Source organism: Mytilus trossulus, chromosome 2, assembly GCF_036588685.1.
Source record: "Mytilus trossulus isolate FHL-02 chromosome 2, PNRI_Mtr1.1.1.hap1, whole genome shotgun sequence".
Lineage (NCBI taxonomy): Eukaryota > Metazoa > Mollusca > Bivalvia > Mytilida > Mytilidae > Mytilus > Mytilus trossulus.
The window spans coordinates 7499513-7520351 of NC_086374.1; the positions used below are offsets into that span (position 1 = coordinate 7499513).

Consider the following 20839-nt stretch of genomic DNA (forward strand, 5'->3'; position numbering starts at 1 on the left):
CAATTTACATTGCCTAATGAACCATGGAAATGAGGTCAAGGACATATGAAATCTGCCAGACAGACATGTACACCTTACTGTCATTCCAGTCATTGAATATAGTACAGTTGACTTAATGCCTATATAATCTAGGAAATAAACATCACTATGGAAACCTGAACCAAGTCAGGAATATGACAGTTCTTATCTATTCGGTTTTGATGCGTTTTGTTTTTTGATTTTGCCATGTGATTATGGACTTTCCGTATTGATTTTCATCTGAGTTCAGTATTTTTGTGATTTTATTTTAATTGCTTATGGATTGATTGATAGGTGTTGAATACCACTTTCAGCACTATTGTGCTATTTCATGGCAGGCTGTTTTTATTGATGTAGGAAACATGAGTCCCCGTAGAGAACCACTGACCTTTGGTAGGAAAACTGACAATCCTTGTCCATTGTGATTGAAGAGGGACGAAAGATACCAAAGGGACAGTCAAACTCATAAATCTAAAACAAACTGACAACGCCATGGCTAAAAATGAAAAAGACAAACAGAAAAACAATAGTACACATGACACAACATAGAAAACTAAAGAATAAACAACACGAACCCCACCAAAAACAAGGGGTGATCTCAGGTCCTCCGGAAGAGTAAGCAGATGGTAGGTTTTTTTTTAATGGACTTGATTCGTGGGTCCAGGACTAGAATCTTTTTTTCCTATCAGACCTAATGATCATCTCAAATAGAAGATAAATCATGTTATTAGCTAAAAGAAATCAATTATCTTCAATGAAACAATTTATTTATGTCGCTTTCTTTGTTTGTGCCATTTTATAACTAGAAACAAGCGGACCCTTTACACCAAAAAAGACAGTAGTTGTTGCCAATAAATCTAGGATGAAAAAAAAATGAAAAATGGCAGGACAGAAGTTTTGAGTTAAAAACAGTCAGGATGAGCAACTTGGCAAAAAAATTGCAGGATGACAATTTATGTAAAAAAAAAAGGCAGGATGAGCAACTTGGCAAAAAAAAAGCATGATGACAAATAATGTAAAAAAAAGTCAGGATAAACTAATAAAAAATGCAAGACCGAATAGAGCGAAAAATAAAAAGACAAGACCGAGATTACAACTAAATAAAAATGCACGATATTTTTTTCATCCTAGCCCCCCCCCCCTTTTTCTATAAAAAATAAATAAATGGTAGCTCTCTAAACTAGGATATATTTGTCTGACACAGTGGCGTAGCTTGCATGTATGCTCAGATGCTCAAGCATCCATGCACATCAATTTGACAGGAAAAAAATATAAATAAAGATATGTTTGCAGCAGTTAAATTCGGAGATATCCATATGTAATAAGGGTTAGGATATGAGGATAGATTCCAATTATTTCCGATGAAGTATGCGTGATCTTTTATTAAGGATAATTTAGTTCATTTAATAAAACAAGATGGATAAATCGCAGAAAAGTGTTCCCGATTTTTTTTCGTAAAAAGATTACGGCGTCGGCTACAGCAAGTGCAGAGGATGAGGCACAGATCCTTGGACATGTTTCATCTGAAATTGAGCGGCCTAGCGGAGCGATGGCTTCTACAACTGACTAACAACATAACTGACAACTAAAGCACCATATCCTGATATCATTTCCTATGACATGAAGGACGACGTGAAAAAAACTAATCTATCAATAAAAGAACAAAGTGCATATGTCCCCTGTATTTCACATAATTTTTTGTTAACCAAGGAACAACAAGGGCAATAACTAATAAAAAATCATGTTTTTTCATTTCCTTTTATTTTTAATGGAGAAATAAAAGCTTCAGAGAAAATGCAAAGAGATTTCCGTTATTATTTATATTTCAAAAGGTCAAAGCTTAGGACTTATTTTTGAAACTGTCATTGCTGATGATATAAAAATTTGACAAGAATCGTACACATGAGAGTGCAAACAAGACCAGATGGACGTTCACCAGGAATTTCGATGATATCCCCTGCGATGCATTAATGGGATCACTTCAGTTCCTATATTCAGAAGTGCCGCTGTGACGGGGCCGTATTTTAGAAATGCTGGGAAAAGGGATCACTTCAGTTCCTTTATACAGAAGTGCCGCTGTGCTGGGACCGTTTATTTTATGTCAAATATAAGATTGGTGGGAAGCTTTTACATTAAATAAATGAGTTACATTCAATTTCGTGAATTTCGAGAAAACATTTATTTAAAATTTTGTTTGAAATATAATTAAATGGATTGCTGGGTATTTTGAAATTAAACAAAAATCTAACCAGTGACGCATTCTAATAGAGTACATGTGCTTACAGGAACAATGTCTGAAAAAAAAATTATAATTATCTGCATAAAATAGCCCCCCCCCCAAAAAAAAAAATCGCCCAGGAATTGGTATGTGAATATAAAAAAGAAGATGTGATATGATTGCCAATGAAACAACTATCCTCAAAGGACCAAAAATGAGACACAGACATTAACAACTTTAGGTCACCGTACGGCTACTAGTAAAATGCATCAATATTTTAATAAAATCAAGGATTTTTATAGTAAGTTTTACTATACAATTTCTTGACAATATTTAGGTGCCCAGACTAATTTTGTTTTAGAAATTCATCTACAGGGCTCTTAGGTAAACAAAAGTTAAGTCAGGAATATATATACAGTGTTAGACGTACAATTACCATGATAGTTATAATAAAGAATAAACTGCTCGTAATAAAGGCGTATTATATAAAACCTCATGAATCCTGCTCGTTACCTCAATCTAGCTTACCAAATAAAACAAAGAAGAAGCTCAAATACATCATACCCCGGTAGACTAGTCTTCTCTTGGATTTATACTTACATCTTGTTCTTAATTTCTAATATCTTTTAAATACATTCTGATTATAGTTAACATACAAATTCTTCATGATCGTCATAAACATGCCAAGGCTCCGTGTTGAAGGCCGTACTTTAACCTATAATGGTTTAATTTTTGAATTGTTGTTTGGATGGAGAGTTGTCTCATTGGCACTCACACCACATCTTCCTATATCTATGAAATATTTGCCACTGGAACCATCAATTAATCAATCAATCGATCTTCGTGCCGAAAAATGTATACACATATATTTTTTTACTGGATACACATTCCATAGTCTGATAGTAGAATGATTGCATTAAAATAAAATGCCGAAAAAAATGTCTCACAGTTTTATCAAAATACCCGGATGTTTGTCTTTTTTAAATTAATTTTAATAAAAAAATAAATAAAATATGTTTACTTGTGATGACTCAAAATTTTATTTTAGTGATATTTTTTTTTTGGGGGGGGGGGGGGGGGGCACATGTCCCGCCGTGTCTCAAAAATCATAAATGTTTATTTCTTAAAACTTCCTCAGAAACATTTTATGCTTTGTTGCATAAAACTTCCACACAACAGATCGGGCGTATCATGCGCTCATTACGCAGCGGTTTATTGTCTCTGCTTATCCTCATTATAATTTAGAATTTATGTATTTCCATTTATTTTTCTTATTATTACTTCTTTATTATTATATCTGCTCTTACTTTATTTTCATACTTTGACTGTTATTATGATCGGAACTACGAAGCTTTCTTTTATCTACATAGCTGTCAATCATCGCGTAGTCATGAATATGCATTACCTACCCTAGGTGGTTACATCATTTTAAGGGTTAATTATTAGACACAACCTAATAAATGTACCGGGTGAAAGACTCCCGTTAATGAAATTTATGAAATTGAAAATAGACTTCTACACGTACCCATTACCAAGTCCTACCAATATCTCTAAAGATTGATGATTTTTGAAAATGTAAAGCCATAACATATCTGTTTTATATGCACATACATTCATCTATACTGCTTTTTTGTTTTGTCTAATTATATACCCACATTTAGTTTCCTTACTGTATCTACAGTTTCTATAAAACGACTTTCACTAATAGTATCACTATAGTGCTAAGATATTTATATTCCAGTTTAAGAGCTCCTGAAGAGGGGAGTAAAGGGACAGTATTGGCACAGAAGAACGTGAAAAAAATCAGCCATTTCACGATGAATAAACAATTAAATATTTATTGCACGTTGATCTTTTTACCGATTTCACGAAACACTTACAGTGAATAACAAACCTTTTTCACAGCTGCACATGAAATAAAAATGGCTGAACATGTTGCGCGGAAATAACCCTTTACCACCCTCCATGAAGCAAAGTAATTTAATATGAGGCAGGCATTACCTGTAAATGGGGAGGAAGTCTGTATGAATTATTTTTTTGTAACTTAAATATTTGTTAAAAAAGAGAAACGGAAATACCGTAACGTTTCCGATTTTGGTTCTGTTTTAAAGGATTTTAGTTGTGACGTTATTAAAGTTATGACGTCATATGCAATGTAAACAAAGAAACGCTATCATCAGGTAACGTTTTTTCATATCAAGGAATTATTTAAAATGAAATTGGTATTGCGTTCCTTCCTATTTTATACTAGACTGATAAATATATATTTGACTCAAAGTTTGATACAAACATGACTGGAAATAGGAAGCACATTGTAGATTTTTGCACAGATGCAGGAATTCAAAACATGACATCAAAAAAATTGAAGATTTTGAGTTCATTAGTACACTGAAAATTTCAGGAAAATTTTCCCAGATTTTTTTTTTTTTTTTTTTATTGATTTTTATTCTGTTATTGGGGACTTCATCCCCATATTACAATGTTTTTGATAATTACATGTAGTACTACATACTTGAGCATGTTGAGTCTAGATAATTCTTTCCAAATTTAGTCTTTACTGTTTACATCCTCCCACTCAATAAAATATATCATACTGTGGATTCATTTGTTTTCCTGTGCACTATATTTTCATAGAAACTTTTCTTTTTTTTATATAACTTCAAACACAAGAGGGTAGTAATGCCCTTACTGACAGGCGTCACACGGACATTTTCAACTACTGTTAGTATTAAATTGGTTGAAATATATTTATACCTAGGATATCCAGCAAAAAAATACCCAGGACTACATAATTTACTTAGTTTGCGTCTGTCATATTTGTTTTTTCGTAAATTGTTTTGTAATATATTAGGCAGTAAGAAATTGAATTTTTCATATCAGGACCCTATTATAAAACCCACTATACAGTATGGCATTTTACTCATTGTTTAAGGCTGTATAGTTGCTAATAATTACTTGCATCCACTTCATTTGAACTCTGAGGGATAGATGTCATTTGCAACTATACAACATCTCCTTATTGTTCATGTTGTTACAGATAAATGCAATGCAACTGATTATTTTAATTAATTTTCAGGAGAAAATGATAGCTAAATGGACGCCCTGTTTGGTTTAATTAGAATGGGCTGTATTTGTGGTAAAGAAGCCCTTCGCATCAATGATAGAAGATTTTATCTCCGATCAAGATTAGGAGAAGGGTAAGTGTATACATAGTTGGTACAGAAATATTAATCAAGTTTAACATGTTACTACTTTATAAACTGTATAGAGCATTTTAAGAACCTGAAAAACCTAATTTGAAGATGTCTTTTTTAGCTCACCTGGCCCAAAGGGCCAAGTGAGCTTTTCTCATCACTTGGCGTCCGGCGTCCGTCGTCCGTCGTCCGTCGTCGTCCGGCGTTAGCTTTTACAAAAATCTTCTCCTCTGAAACTACTGGGCCAAATCAAACCAAACTTGGCCACAATCATCATTGGGGTATCTAGTTTAAAAAATGTGTGGCTTGACCCGGTCATCCAACCAAGATGGCCGCCACGGCTAAAAATAGAACATAGGGGTAAAATGCAGTTTTTGGCTTATAACTCAAAAACCAAAGCATTTAGAGGAAATCTGACATGGGGTAAAAATGTTTATCAGGTCAAGATCTATCTGCCCTGAAATTTTCAGATGAATCTGTTAACCTGTTGTTGGGTTGCTGCCCCTGAATTGGTAATTTTGAGGAAATTTTGCTGTTTTTGGTTATTATCTTGAATATTATTATAGATAGAGATAAACTGTAAACAGTAATAATGTTCAGCAAAGTTAGATTTACAAATAAGTCAACATGACCGAAATGGTAAGTTGACCCCTTTAGGAGTTATTGCCCTTTATAGTCAATTTTTAACCATTTTTAATAAATCTAAGTAATCTTTTACAAAAATCTTCTCCTCTGAAACTACTGAGCCAAATTAATCCAAACTTGGCCACAATCATCTTTGGGGTATCTAGTTTAAAAAATGTGTGGCGTGACCCGGTCAACCAACCAAGATGGCCGCCACGGCTAAAAATAGAACATAGGGGTAAAATGCAGTTTTTGGCTTATAACTCAAAAACCAAAGCATTTTGAGGAAATTTGACATGGGAAAAATGTTTATCAGGTCAATATCTATCTGCCCTGAAATTTTCAGATGAATTGGACAATCGGTTGTTGGCTTGCTGCCCTCCAATTGTTAATTTTTAAAGAAATTTTGCCGTTTTTGGTTATTATCTTGAATACTATTATAGATAGAGATAAACTGTAAACAGCAATAATGTTCAGCAAAGTAAGATCTACAAATTAGTCAATATGACCTAAATGGTCAATTGACCCCTTAAGGAGTTATTGCCCTTTATAGTCAATTTTTAACAATTTTCATTAATTCGGTAAATTTATGTAAATTTTTACCAAATATTTTTCTCTGTTACTAATGGGCAAGGTTCATTATAGATATAATTGTAAGAAGCAAGAACGTTCAGTAAAGTAAGAACTTCAAACACATCACCATCACCAAAATACAATTTTGTCATGAATCCATTTGTGTCCTTTGTTTAATATGCACATAGACCAAGGTGAGCGACACAGGCTCTTTAGAGCCTCTAGTTTCTCTTTTTTACAGTGGGTTTAGCTATGTTGACCTGATAGAGGAAATCAGAACTCACAAAGACTATGCTCTAAAGAGAATTACATGTCATTCTAATGAGGAAGAAAGGATAGCTTTGCAGGAGATAGAATTAATGAGAACATTCAAACATCCAAACATCATACCGTTAGAGGCATCCTCTGTCATTAAAGTCAATCAGTATTCCAAATCTCTAGACATTGTCAGTGAAGTCCTCATTGTCATGCCTTATTATTCAGTAAGTCCAATTAAAAAATGTGAAACCTCTAATATTGTCAAAGTCTTGACTGCAAGCACTAAACAGTTCCTTCCTTTGGTTATAATCCTTATCTCATTTTAAAATTTTTATAAAGTGTTTAATAATCAAGAAATAATTCATACATGTTATACTGATTTACCACGAGTTGGCCCTGTATGCTAAATATTTTACTACGAGGGACAGCGAGAGGTAAAATATTGACATAAAGGGAAAATCTATGTTTGGATACTCAAAATATAGTGCATTGATCATAACATTCAATACATCCTATCCATGAACATTTATCCAGAAATTTATTAATAATGTAATATATGCTCAGATATTCAAGGCACAAAATGATGTTACACTTTTCAAGAAAATTACATAACTTTTGCATGGTACAGGAATCTTAATATTTGTTCTTAAAATAGAATGATGTCATTATTAAAATCATCTTGAAAGATTTGGAGTTATCTTCCTTTGTCTAGAATTGCTCTTAAATCAACTAAAACCAATGCAATAATTAATTTTACTTCCAGCTGTTAGAATTGAAGCAGTCTTACCATTCAGTGCTTGAAAGCACTTTGATTTACTTATATAAGAAAATAATATAAGTAAAATAGATATCTAAATGTCTAAGGAATTAAAGTGTTATATGCTAGTGCTTATATTTATTTATTTATTGTTTTTATGCTTTTAGTCCGTTATATTTTATGATCTTCAAGTGATTTGCTGAATCCCCCGTTTCAATGCACATAGATGCTCTTGCCACATGAGCTTTGACTCTGGAGGCTCACAAATCAAATAGAGTTGCTTTCATTATATTGCATGTTTTATCAGTTTTATTTGGTAGTATTTGCATGATGCTGCATGATTTTTTTATGTGATAGTCGGTTAAAGAGCTCACCAGAGCTCATGTTTTCTCTGTTATTATGTAAATATATGCCGACTCTTAATAAAATTTACTTACTTACTTACTTACTTATATTTATATTATCAGAGAGGATCCTTACAAGATGTAATAGAAAAGATGAGTAAGAAGTCTGAGAGGTTTCCTGAAGAAAGTGTGTGGGAATTGTTTAAGGGGATTTGTCTTGGACTCCAAGTGTTCCATAAACACAATCCTCCATATGCTCACAGGTATTAAAACAATAAATTATTGTCTTTTTTCAGTGTTTGATTTTGGGGGAATGTTTGCTTTTATTTCTCATTAGTACCAAAAAAAGAGGCAAAAGATACACATCTTGTTGAAACTCCATAGCAAAAAAAAAAAAATTTTATGATCAGAAGACAAACAACAGTATACAAAACACTAATCTGATGAAAAGTATAATTCAGTAGGCGACATTGGAGGAAAAGAGGATGGAGTTACGGTTACTACAATTACAATGTATCAACTGTCATTTGAGGAACAGATATTCAATAACAGTCAACCAATTTGGGGGTGGCATTTCTAAACTTTTTGAAGAGATGATTTTTTTTCAATTTCATAAAAAAAAAGGATGACATAAAACTGGTAGTGTTATTTCTTTTCCTTATGCAAAGATCTCAAGACTACCAATATTTCTTTTCTTTATCTAGAGATCTCAAGATGGCCAATATAATGTTAGCAGATGATGGGACAGCGATAATAATGGATTTAGGGTCTGCAAATAAAGCCAGAGTAGAGATCAAAACTCCATCGCAGGCACATAGCTTGCAGGTAAAGTTTGTATTTAATTTAAGGATCAGCATTTCTTTAGTGGACAAACTGATAAACTAATTATTGTTTTTGCTTATTTAGTTTAAATGTTTGAGACCACAATTACAAACAATTTATTTCCTTTATTGCTGGTCTAGGGTATTTAGGAGAGTTGCAAGAATCGATTGGGTTATTACTTATTCTTTCTACTATTTTCTTTGAAAAGTCAACTTATAGATACGTTACATATTTATTGAAATAGGTCAAACATCAGATTTATTACATAGTTCACATGTTAAAGTTTTTAGGTCATTTTAAAGAAAAATATAGGGAACCCAAAATAGTAAGAAATTGGTATTTGGATCATATTTTGCATTTTACTATCAAAATTTATTACATATCTCTGTGTTAACAGTGTATTACCTATTCTACTTAAAAAATATAAATGTTGAAATACCATTCATATTTATTTTCCTTCCCATGTCGTGATAACTGTAAATCAAAGAAGAGATATATTATAATTAAGTGAAAAATTACATCTTATAAACAGAAAAAAACTTATGTCCAGATAAGGAGTATCAGATGTCAATTCTACTTATTTACACTTAAAAATACTTCAAATAGAATTTGACTAATTTGCTCAAATGTAGTAACTCCTTCACGTATATTTAGGTATTTTTGGTGGAAATATAGAGCAAATCTACAAAAGTAATATATAACAGGCTATAATTTGAACTTGGAATTATTTTTAATTATGGAATTTGCTTGATTTCTTATTATTGAATATTTTAATAAATTCCTTGTTTATTCTGTACTGAAATGTTCTGTGCTGCGCACAACACTTTCTATTACAAAGAAAATAGTATATTTTCAATAGAATGTACTGTGCCGCGCACAACACTATTTAACCAAAATACATTGTATGGAAAGTGTTATTTACCACTCAAAAGATTATAATACAAAATAAACATGAAATTTATTATAAATTTTAAACACAAGAAATCAAGCAAATTCCATAATTAAAAATAATTCCAAGTTCAAATAATAGCATGTTATATGCTCATCCAAATTCAATAGTCCAGTCAATCTTGCATAAATTTGACCCTAACCCGAAAGTTATTGCAACAGAAGATTTTTATGTTTTATTCTTTAGCATTATACCCCAAATATACACAGAAAAAAGTCCCATAAAGTCTAACCTGAGGAAGACTAAAACAATCACCATTTAAAATTCCTATGGAGATTTGCATTGAAAAGGGAGATAACTCTGCAAAAAAAGACTGAAATATCTATAAAAATTGATACAAAATTATAACTTTACCGCTTCTTTTCATCAGAATGTATTGATTCTTGATTTTTTAGCGATCTTTAGAGTATAAAAAACAACTCTAAAGTTGTTTTCATATCTTTTATCAAGCAATAATCTAGATTTAGTAATTCATTAGTTTCCCATTTATTAAATTTTTCAACATGTCAATGTAAAGAATCTCAAATTTAATAAAAATAATTAAGCATGTATTCTTCTTTTTGTGGTTTAAAGTTTCTTTAGATAAGTAAGGTGCTGACAAAATATAATATACAGATATAAACAACACCAAATTTTCACATTATTTTTTCAAATGGTCACAAAGCTTCAAATTTGCAATTTCTTGAATGAAAAATGCACGACAAATATAAAATTACACATAACATTCGTTTTTGTACATTTCATGAGCAGAAGATTATATAGTTTCGTCAAATACAAACTTATAACCCCATCAAAGTATCATACTTTACATAAATTTCAAGAAAAACAACCAAAAACTGACCAAAAAAGACTATTTTTTGCAAGAGTTATCTCCCTTTCCAATGTTAATTTCCGTAGGAAATTAAAAATGCTGATTTTGAGATTTTCTTAAGTTAGATTTTTTTGGGACTTTTTTCTGTGTATAAAAAGGGCATAATGATATAGTTTAGAACTAAAACATTTTCTGTTGCAATTAGTTTGAGGTTAAATCTTAGTTTGACTGGACTACTAAAAAGTATAAATTGTAAAACTAAATTGGTTGTCTTGAAAGTTTTCTTACAATACTTTTCTATATTTGTAAATCTTATTGTAGGATGAAGCAGCAGAAAGATGTTCTATGTTCTACAGGGCACCAGAACTTTTTAATCCAGAATTAGGTTCCAGTGTAGACGAAAGAACAGACATTTGGGTAACTATTGATATAACATACTAGTATTATAATGTTGACTACAAAAAAAATTGCATATCCTCTAGATTTTCTTAAGAGTCATTAAAATAATAAATCCTAGATTTAGGGTATACATTAAGGAGACATAAACCCAAGAGAAGACATCCTAAGGTCAGAATCAGAATACCATTTTTAATAAGGTCCACACCACATGTAACAATGACCCAAAAAAGACAAATAGTGGTCAGTAGTAGACAGATACAATTATTACAGTCTAAGCCCTAAGGATGTTGGGAATAAGTTTAAGAGAGCCTATCAAAGTTTTGCACTCAACAACCAATTCTCAAAGTGACAAACATGTTATTGTAGGAAGATAAGACAAAAGGCAACACTGACAATACTAGTATATATTAAGGGGTTAGCTGAAGGACGCCTCCGAGTGCAGGAATCTCTTCGTGACATTGAAGACCTGTTGGTGACCTTCTGTTGTATTTTTCATGGTCGGGTTGTTGTCTCTTTGACACATTCCCCATTACCATTCTCAATTTTATACTATCATGGGACCAGCAACTTATTGCACAGTTTTGCCACTTCTTTAAATTTCAACACTTTCCCTTTTAATTTCAAATGTGGAATAAAAAAGATTATTAAACTGTCTTCCTAATAAAAAAAACAGTAGAGTAAAAGCATTCAATTCTATAGTATAATATATTAAAAAGTACTAGTACAAACCATTCATGATTAACCATATTGTACGAAAAAACAGCTACAAAATAAAAATCTCATAGTACTAAACCTTCTGACATGAAATCTCATAGTACTATACCTTCTGACATGAAATCTCATAGTACTAAACCTTCTGACATGAAATCTCATAGAACTAAACCTTCTGACATGAAATCTCATAGTACTATACCTTCTGACATGAAATCTCATAGTACTAAACCTTCTGACATGAAATCTCATAGTACTAAACCTTCTGACATGAAATCTCATAGTACTTAACCTTCTGACATGAAATCTCATAGTACTAAACCTTCTGACATGAAATCTCATAGAACTAAACCTTCTGACATGAAATCTCATAGTACTAAACCTTCTGACATGAAATCTCATAGAACTAAACCTTCTGACATGAAATTTCATAGTACTAAACCTTCTGACTTGAAATCTCATAGTACTAAACTTCTGACATGAAATCGCATAGTACTAAACCTTCTGTCCCTCTGGTGAATCTGAGAGAATAACAATGTCATCAGCATACATTAAACAATCAACCCTTTGGTTGACATGAAATCTCATAGTACTAAACCTTCTGATATGAAATCTCATAGTACTTAACCTTCTGACATGAAATCTCATAGAAATTAACCTTCTGACATGAAATCTCATAGTATTAAACCTTCTGACATGAAATCTCATAGAACTTGACCTTCTGACATGAAATCTCATAATACTAAACCTTCTGACATGAAATCGCATAGTACTTAACCTTCTGACAACCTTCTGACATGAAATCTCATAGTACTATACCTTCTGACATGAAATCTCATAGTACTTAACCTTCTGACATGGAATCTCATAGAACTAAACCTTCTGACATGAATTCTCATAGTACTAAACCTTCTGACATGAAATCTCATAGTACTAAACCTTCTGACATGAAATCTCATAGTACTAAACCTTCTGACATGAAATCTCATAGTACTAAACCTTCTGACATAAGATCAAGCTTTCGTACACGTCTTGTGATTCATTGATAAAGTTAAATTTGTGTAAATAAGGAAATATGATATGATTACCAATGATTTAGAAGGAAATACGTTTTTCCAAATTATTGAGATCAGTGATATAAAAAAAAAGACACAATAAAACATATCTTTGAATGTCTAGTATTTAAAGAAGTAATTGTATACATGATTTCTCTTCAGTCTTTAGGTTGTTTGTTATACAGAAGTAATTGTATACCTGATTTCTCTTCAGTCTTTAGGTTGTTTGTTATATGCATTAGCCTACTTGGCATCACCATTTGAGAGTGATTATAATCATGGTGGAAGTATAGCTCTTGCTGCTCAAAGTGGGCGAGTCAAATTTCCAGAGGATAATAGGGGGTAAGTCTCCTCTTACATGTTTGACCAAAAAACTTTTTTTTATAAAAGTGTACTGGTAATTTAAAAAAAAAATAGGAATGTCATATCTAGAATACTTGGACAGTTTAACTCGACACTAAATCATGCTTGATGATATATAGAATTCAAGTTTTCAAATAAAAAATTAATTTCCAACAAAGTATATGTTAACGATCGTGTTAGCCCTGTAAACCCAAGATTATCTTATTGAGAACTTTATATGTATACTGTTTTTTTAATTTAATTTAATTTTTCAATTATTATAACTCTGCTAATTATAAATATATAGATGTGAGGAAGTATGATTACAGACAATTAAAAAATAAAAAGAGAGATGAAACTTGGTTTTCTAGTTTTGTATAAAAATGAAATAGCCAATGCAAACAACAAATTTGTGTTTTCATTCATTACTTGCTTGTAGACTGTAGTATTGTATCTAACAATTTGAATTCTACAGTAATAAGATTTATAAGATAAAAAAAATAGGAATTTCAAGGTATTAAAAAGTACTTAAATCCCACTGTATTTTTAATAGGTAAATAAGCAAAAAACAAAATGATGTTTTCATACTACATTTGTTTGAAATTTTATTATGTACTAGAACACACCCGCGAAATAGCAGGCATTCAGAGCCTAGTTTAAAGTATGTAAAGTGTTGTTGGAAGAATTATGTAAAATATTGAATGACTGGAGAATTTCAGCAAAAGTATCATAAGTCAAAGGTTATTGGGGACAGGAGAATGTGTTTTTTTTCATCCCTCCTCCTTTATTTCCAAAATTCCCAATTTTGGTTTTCTATCAATTTCAATATGAACATAATACATTTAGAGGGGAATTTCAGCAAAAGTATCATAAGTCATAGGTTATTGGGGACAGGAAAATGTTTTTTTTTATATTATTCCTCCTTTATTTCCAAATTTCCAATTTTGGTTTTCTATCAATTTCAATATGAACATAATACATTGAATATGTTATGAACATTTAAGTAAGGAGCCTGTTATTCAGTTGTTGTCGTTTGTTTATGTGTTACATATTTGTTTTTCGTTCATTATTATACGACCGCAAATTTTGAAAAAATTTTCGTCGTATATTGCTATCACGTTGGCGTCGGCGGCGGCGTCGTCGTCGTCCGAATACTTTTAGTTTTCGCACTCTAACTTTAGTAAAAGTGAATAGAAATCTATGAAATTTTAACACAAGGTTTATGACCATAAAAGGAAGGCTGGTATTGATTTTGGGAGTTTTGGTCCCAACATTTTAGGAATTAGGGGCCAAAAAGGGCCCAAATAAGCATTTTCTTGGTTTTTGCGCTATAACTTTAGTTTAAGCTAATAGAAATCTATGAAATTTTGACACAAGGTTTATGACCACAAAAGAAAGGTTGGGATTGATTTTGGGAGTTTTGGTTTCAACAGTTTAGGAATTAGGGGCCAAAAAAGGGCCCAAATAAGCATTATTCTTGTTTTTTGACAATAACTTTAGTTTAAGTGAATAGAAATCAATGAAATTTATACATAATGTTTATGACCACAAAAGGAAGGTTGGTATTGATTTTGGGAGTTTAGGTTTGAACAATTTAGGAATAAGGGGCCAAAAAGGGACCCAAATAAGCATATTTCTTGGTTTTCGCACCATAACTTTAGTACAAGTAAATAGAAATCTATGAAATTTAAACACAAGGTTTATGACCATAAAAGGAAGGTTGGTATTGATTTTGGGAGTTTTGGTCCTAACAGTTTAGGAAAAAGGGGCCCAAAGGGTCCAAAATTAAACTTTGTTTGATTTCATCAAGAATTGAATAATTGGGGTTCTTCGATATGCAGAATCTAACTGTGTATGTAGATTCTTAATTTTTGGTCCATTTTCAAATTGGTCTACATTAAGGTCCAAAGGGTCCAAAATTAAACTTAGTTTGATTTTGACAAAAAATTAATCGGTTGGGTTCTTTGATATGCTGAATCTAAAAATGTATTTAGATTCTTGATTATTGGCCCAGTTTTCAAGTTGGTCCAAATTGGGGTCCAAAATTAAACTTTGTTTGATTTCATAAAAAAATGAATAAATGGGGTTCTTTGATATGCCAAATCTTACTGTGTATGTAGATTCTTCATTTTTTGTCCTGTTTTCAAATTGGTCTACATTAAAGTCCAAAGGGTCCAAAATTAAACTTAGTTTGATTTTAACAAAAATTGAAATCTTGGGGTTCTTTGATATGCTGAATCCAAACATGTACTTAGATTTTTGATTATGGGCCCAGTTTTCAAGTTGGTCCAAATCAGGATCTAAAATATTATATTAAGTATTGTGCAATAGCAAGTCTTTCAATTGCACAGTATTGCACAATGGCAAGAAATATCTAATTGCACAATATTGTGAAATAGCAATATTTTTTTTTAATTAGAGTTATCTTTCTTTGTCCAGAATAGTAAGCAAGAAATATCTAATTGCACAATATTGTGAAATAGCAATATTTTTTTTTTACTTTTTAATTGGAGTTATCTTTCTTTGTCCAGAATCAACTCAAATCTTTGTTATATACAATGTATATTCACTTTTTACTACCAACTGATAAATTAAAATAATCTTTACCATTCAGTGATAACAAGCAGTTTTTTTACATCTTAATATTTTATGATGTATTTAAATGAGTAGTTATTGTTGCAAACTCCATTAGAAATTTAATTGAGATTAATTTGGAATAAAGGAAAGGGGGATGTGATTAAAAAAAAGGGGTTCAATTTTCTCATTTGAAATGAAATTTCATAAATAAAATGAAAATTTCTTCAAACATTTTTTTGAGAGGATTAATATTCAACAGCATAGTGAATTGCTCTAAGAGAAAACAAAAATTTTAAGTTCATTAGAACACATTCATTCTCTGTCAGAAACCTATGCTGTGTCAACTATTTAATCACAATCCAAATTTAGAGCTGAATCCAGCTTGAATGTTGTGTCCATACTTGCCCCAACCGTTCAGGGTTCAACCTCTGCGGTCGTATAAAGCTACGCCCTGCGGAGCATCTGGTTTGTACATGAATAAGGCTGCTAGTTTTCTGGTTTGGATTGTGTTACCTTGTCAGTTCGGGGCCTTTAAAGCTGAGTATGCGGTATGGGCTTTGCTCTTTGTTGAAGGTCATACAGTGACCTATAGTTGTTAATTTCTGTGTCATTTTGGCACGGTCTCTTGTGGAGAGTTGTCTCAACATGGCTATCATACCACATCTTCTTTTTTTGTAATCAATGAATTTTGTAAAAGAATTAATAACTGGAGAATTTCAGAAAAGGTATCAAAAGTTCACTTGAATAAATTTAGCGCTTCTCTGTATATTATGAACATTCATTACTATATAAATATAGTGTATTTACTTTCAATTTTAAGTTTACTAATTGATCCATGGTGGTCATTGATATAGTATACAGACCCTCTCTATTTAATAAACTATGTGACCGCTGTGGATAGTAAACTTGAAATTGATAGCAGATAGAATTCTTAAAATACAGTATACATTAAAACGCAAACCGGAAGTCTAATCATACTAAAAATATCGTCCAATGACAGGACAATATCCGGATGCCTTTTTCTCGTTTTTCTCCCAACTCAATCTGAATAATCATATGAATGGATGACAAATGCCACTATGCACTGTACCTATAGGACACAGAGGCATGTTGATTAATTTATTGTGGAAAGAAGAGAAGCGACACCAAAAATGAGGTCTTCTTGTTTAATAGTATAGATTCCAAGAAACTCCATAATTTTGAGTTTAGTTCATGTGATATTTTTTTTTGCAGATATTCCAAATCTTTACAAGAAACAATATTATTACAGATGAAAGTTAACCCTGCAGAGAGGCCATTTATAGACGATGTATTACAACATATAGAAACTGTATCATACAAAGCTTCTAACCGTGTGTAACCAGAATCATTCATTTAATCATTTTATTTGCTCACTATGTTTGAAAAAGGTCTTTTTAGTAGAAAATACTGGGAAGTTTAAATTATTTTAAAGTTAAATAACTTTTAACTATCAATAATCTACTAGTATTGTAAAGATATAAAAAAGAAGATGTGGTATGATTGCCAATGAGACAACTATTCACAAGAGACCAAATGACACAGGAATAAAGGCCTTTAAAGAAAAACTACATTATATACATGTAGATATGATTTGTCTACTATTCATTAATGATATAGTTACTTATTTGATGTTGGAACCAGTGATAAGATCCTTAGTTATGTGGATATATCAAAATATATCAATTTTACTGCTGTTTAGTGAATTATAATTGATATCAGTTTATTGTTTTTAAGGAGGCTCGAGGTACAAAAATTTCAGAAAAATTTTAAACAATTTTTTTATTACACATTTTATTTGTTACACTACTAGTTGTTAGTTTATGATATGGTTCAAAAACCAACCATAAAAATTGATTCGTTTTAGCCCCAGATAAAATGTTTATATCATTGAAAAAGCTCCAAATTATCTCCCTTTTGTACAAAAATGCTATTTTTTTGCATTAAAATTTATTACATTTTTCAAATAAGCTGTACTTGAACTAAACAATTGTAAAGTTTCTGTAATTAAGTTTTTGATATGAAATTAAACTTAATTATGAAACATTGTGTAATATTAAAATAGGCTACCACTTACTTGTATATGTCTTGGTTTGTGTGCAATAAAAGTGAACATTGCTATATTGTAAAGTGCTATATTGTAATATTTTATGATTGTATTAAGTTCATTCCAAACTTGTTATGAGTTCTGTTTTATTTCAAGGCCTTTATATTATTCTAGTAATTAGGAAATATAACAACAACGCTTAATTTGACATCCGAAATATTAGAGAAATATTTCAAACTCATTTTATTACAATTTGGTTTTAAGCTGGAATATTGCTTTATTACAATTTTCTATAAGAGCTCCCACATTGTACCTTATTTTTTGTCAGCTATTTGTTAGAAAAATATACCCCCAATTAGAAGAGGGACTTTGCATAAAAAAAAATCATAAAGATGGATGAATATGATTTCTCGTAATTTTCTATACAATAATGAAAGAGCATTTCTTTGCCACAATTTTGTGATTATAAATAAACTCATCATAGATAAAAAAAAAAACAAAAAAAAACAGGATAGCTATTTTGTATGCCAGACACACGTTTTATCTTCAAAAGACTCATCAATGATGATGGATTAAAAAAAGTGATAAATAAAGGACAAAGTTGAAGAGTGTATCTGACTACCAACATGTAATATGAGGAAGGTGTTTCCTCTGAAAGAGATTGAGTATTTGTTTATTTAAATGGAAATAAAAGTCTGAGATGGTTACTTTGGATTCATTGTCCTTTACCTCATTTTCATGGTTCAAGAACTATACTTGAAAAAAAGTCCAGATTTTTTTGTAATATTAATTATTTCTGTCTTAATATTATGAATAAAAGCATAACTATATTTGAAGTGAACATACCTTGCAAAATCTGCATGTCCTTCAGACAGTTTTCATCTGACCTTGACCTCTTTCATGGATCAGTCAACAAGGTTAAGTTTTATAGTTATGTCCATATTTCAGATACTATAAACAATAGATCTACTATATTTGGTCAATTTTGGTGTATGGAATAGTTATAAGATGTACATGTTCAACTGGCTGGTGTCATGTGACCTCATTTTCATGGTTCAGTCGTACATGTTCAGTTTTTGTAGAGCCTGCAAATTTTGTCCCAGAAAAGTTGCAGAAAGCTCCACATAGAGATAGTGATCTGGCAGCACGACGTTAAATAACTTCTTAAATACTTTATATTTTAAAGGTAGAACCCCTGGATGCTTCATACTTTATATATATACATGTATATTGATGCCTTATGTAAGAAGTTTACATGACCTCATTTTCATGGTTCAGTGACTACATGTACTGAATAAAAAGTTAAAATTTTTTGTAATGTTAATTTCTCTCTTATGAGTAGTTAGATAACTATATTTAGTATGTGTGTACCTTGAAAGTTCCTCACTCCCATCACTTGGCATTGACCTGATTTCATGAATCAGTGAACAAGGTTAAGTTTTGGTGGTAAAGTCCATATCTCAGATACTATAAGCAAAAGGTCTATGGTGTATGGAAAGATTGTTAGGTGTACATGTCTAACTAGCAGATGTCATATATCCTTGAACTCATTTTCACGGTTTAATGGTTATAATAGTCCATTTTCCCATTACCAATTTGATTCTGTTATTACACACTTTTTAAGCAAATTACTTCCTTTTGTCAATCATCAACTGGTTCCATACCGGAAAAAATTGGCATTTTCCAATGCAAAGCATGATGAATTGGAAGTGAAGTATCGTCAGTTTAAATAATTTTTCATTAAAAATAATTTCTGATGTCATAAATATTTAGCTGAACAAAAAATTAATGTAATTATAAGATTTTAAAGATCGATTACTCACATAACGCACAGGTAAATTTGCTCTTTCTGCTGGCTCTCCATTGTAAATAAAAATTAATGTCCCTCATAAGGGAGACAACTTAAAAAATGATCTCTTATTACAGGGTCAATTACTGGAATTGGCAAGTAGCCTATTATGTATTTGTGTTTTGGTCTGTTTTTATTATACTGTATGCAAAGGTCTGCTGTATCAAAGGATTGTAAGGTGTACAGGTCCAACTGGCAGATGTCATCTGAACTTGACCTCATTTTCATGATTTAGTATTCAAAGATAACTTTATTGAGTTTTGGTCTTTTTTTCTAATACTATATGCAATAGGTCAACTATTTTTATACTACCGCAAACCTTTTTTTGCGTCGTATGATGTCATCTGGGTCATCCGAAGACGCATTTGGTGTCAGGACAGTTACATTAGTGAATGGATTTCTTTGAAATTTAATAAGAATGTTCAATACCTCAAAAGGAAGGTTGGGATCGATTTTGGAGATGATTGTCCAAACCATTTAGGAATAAGGGGCCGAAAACAAGCATTTTTCTACTTTCAGTATGTTAACTTGTGTACAAGTATTTCAATTGCTCTGAAATTGTACCACAATATTTAATACACGTACCACAAGTAGAAAGTTGAGATTCATTTTGGGGGTTATGGTGCCAACTAAAAAGGAATTAAGGTGCCAAAAACAAGCATTTTTCTAGTATATGTACAATAACTTGTGTTAGTGTATGGATCTCTTTGACAGTGTACCACAAAGTTCCATATCACAAAACAAAGCTGGGATTGAGTTTAGGAGTCATTGTTCCATTCAATTTCATGCAGGAATTATGGGCCAAAAACAAGCATTTTTCTAGTTTCCAGACACTAACTTGTAGTAGTTTAAAGTCAATGACTTGTGTTTAAATGTATAAATCTCTCTGAAATTATACCACAAGCTTCCATACTACAAAGGGCTATGGATTAAATTCCTTCACAATTAGGGGAAAAAAGGTAGAAAAACAAGGTTTTTTTCTAGTTACAGGACAATTTAGACCATATAAAAGCAGTGTAAGGGAGGTAATCCAATTTCAAATTAAAGAATACTGTTATGATATATGTTTTATAACCTCCCTTACCACTTAACTACATAAGACATTTAAATTGAGATTTTTATACGACCGCAAATTTTGAAAAAATTTTCGTCGTATATTGCTATCACGTTGGCGTCGTCGTCGTCGTCGTCGTCGTCCGAATACTTTTAGTTTTCGCACTCTAACTTTAGTAAAAGTGAATAGAAATCTATGAAATTTTAACACAATGTTTAT

The 20839-nt window shown here is 31.4% G+C and overlaps 1 protein-coding gene across 1 annotated transcript; it reads left to right on the plus strand.

The window, feature by feature from the left end:
- The first annotated feature begins 3690 nt into the window (after window positions 1-3690).
- Window positions 3691-17849, plus strand: LOC134706410 (serine/threonine-protein kinase 16-like). Its single transcript, XM_063565324.1, has 8 exons — window positions 3691-3811; window positions 5313-5433; window positions 6869-7109; window positions 8110-8249; window positions 8691-8811; window positions 10890-10985; window positions 12948-13075; window positions 16886-17849. The coding sequence occupies exons 2-8, from the start codon at window positions 5330-5332 to the stop codon at window positions 17010-17012; spliced, it is 957 nt and encodes a 318-aa protein (XP_063421394.1). The 5' UTR covers window positions 3691-3811; window positions 5313-5329; the 3' UTR covers window positions 17013-17849.
- Window positions 17850-20839: the final 2990 nt, after the last annotated feature.

Coding starts and splice junctions, on each gene's coding strand:
- LOC134706410 (XM_063565324.1), top strand. CDS start 5,330: ATGGACGCCCTGTTTGGTTTAATTAGAATGGGCTGTATTTGTGGTAAA. Junction 5,434..6,868: donor CGATCAAGATTAGGAGAAGG/GTAAGTGTATAC, acceptor TCTTTTTTACAG/TGGGTTTAGCTATGTTGACC. Junction 8,250..8,690: donor AATCCTCCATATGCTCACAG/GTATTAAAACAA, acceptor TTCTTTATCTAG/AGATCTCAAGATGGCCAATA.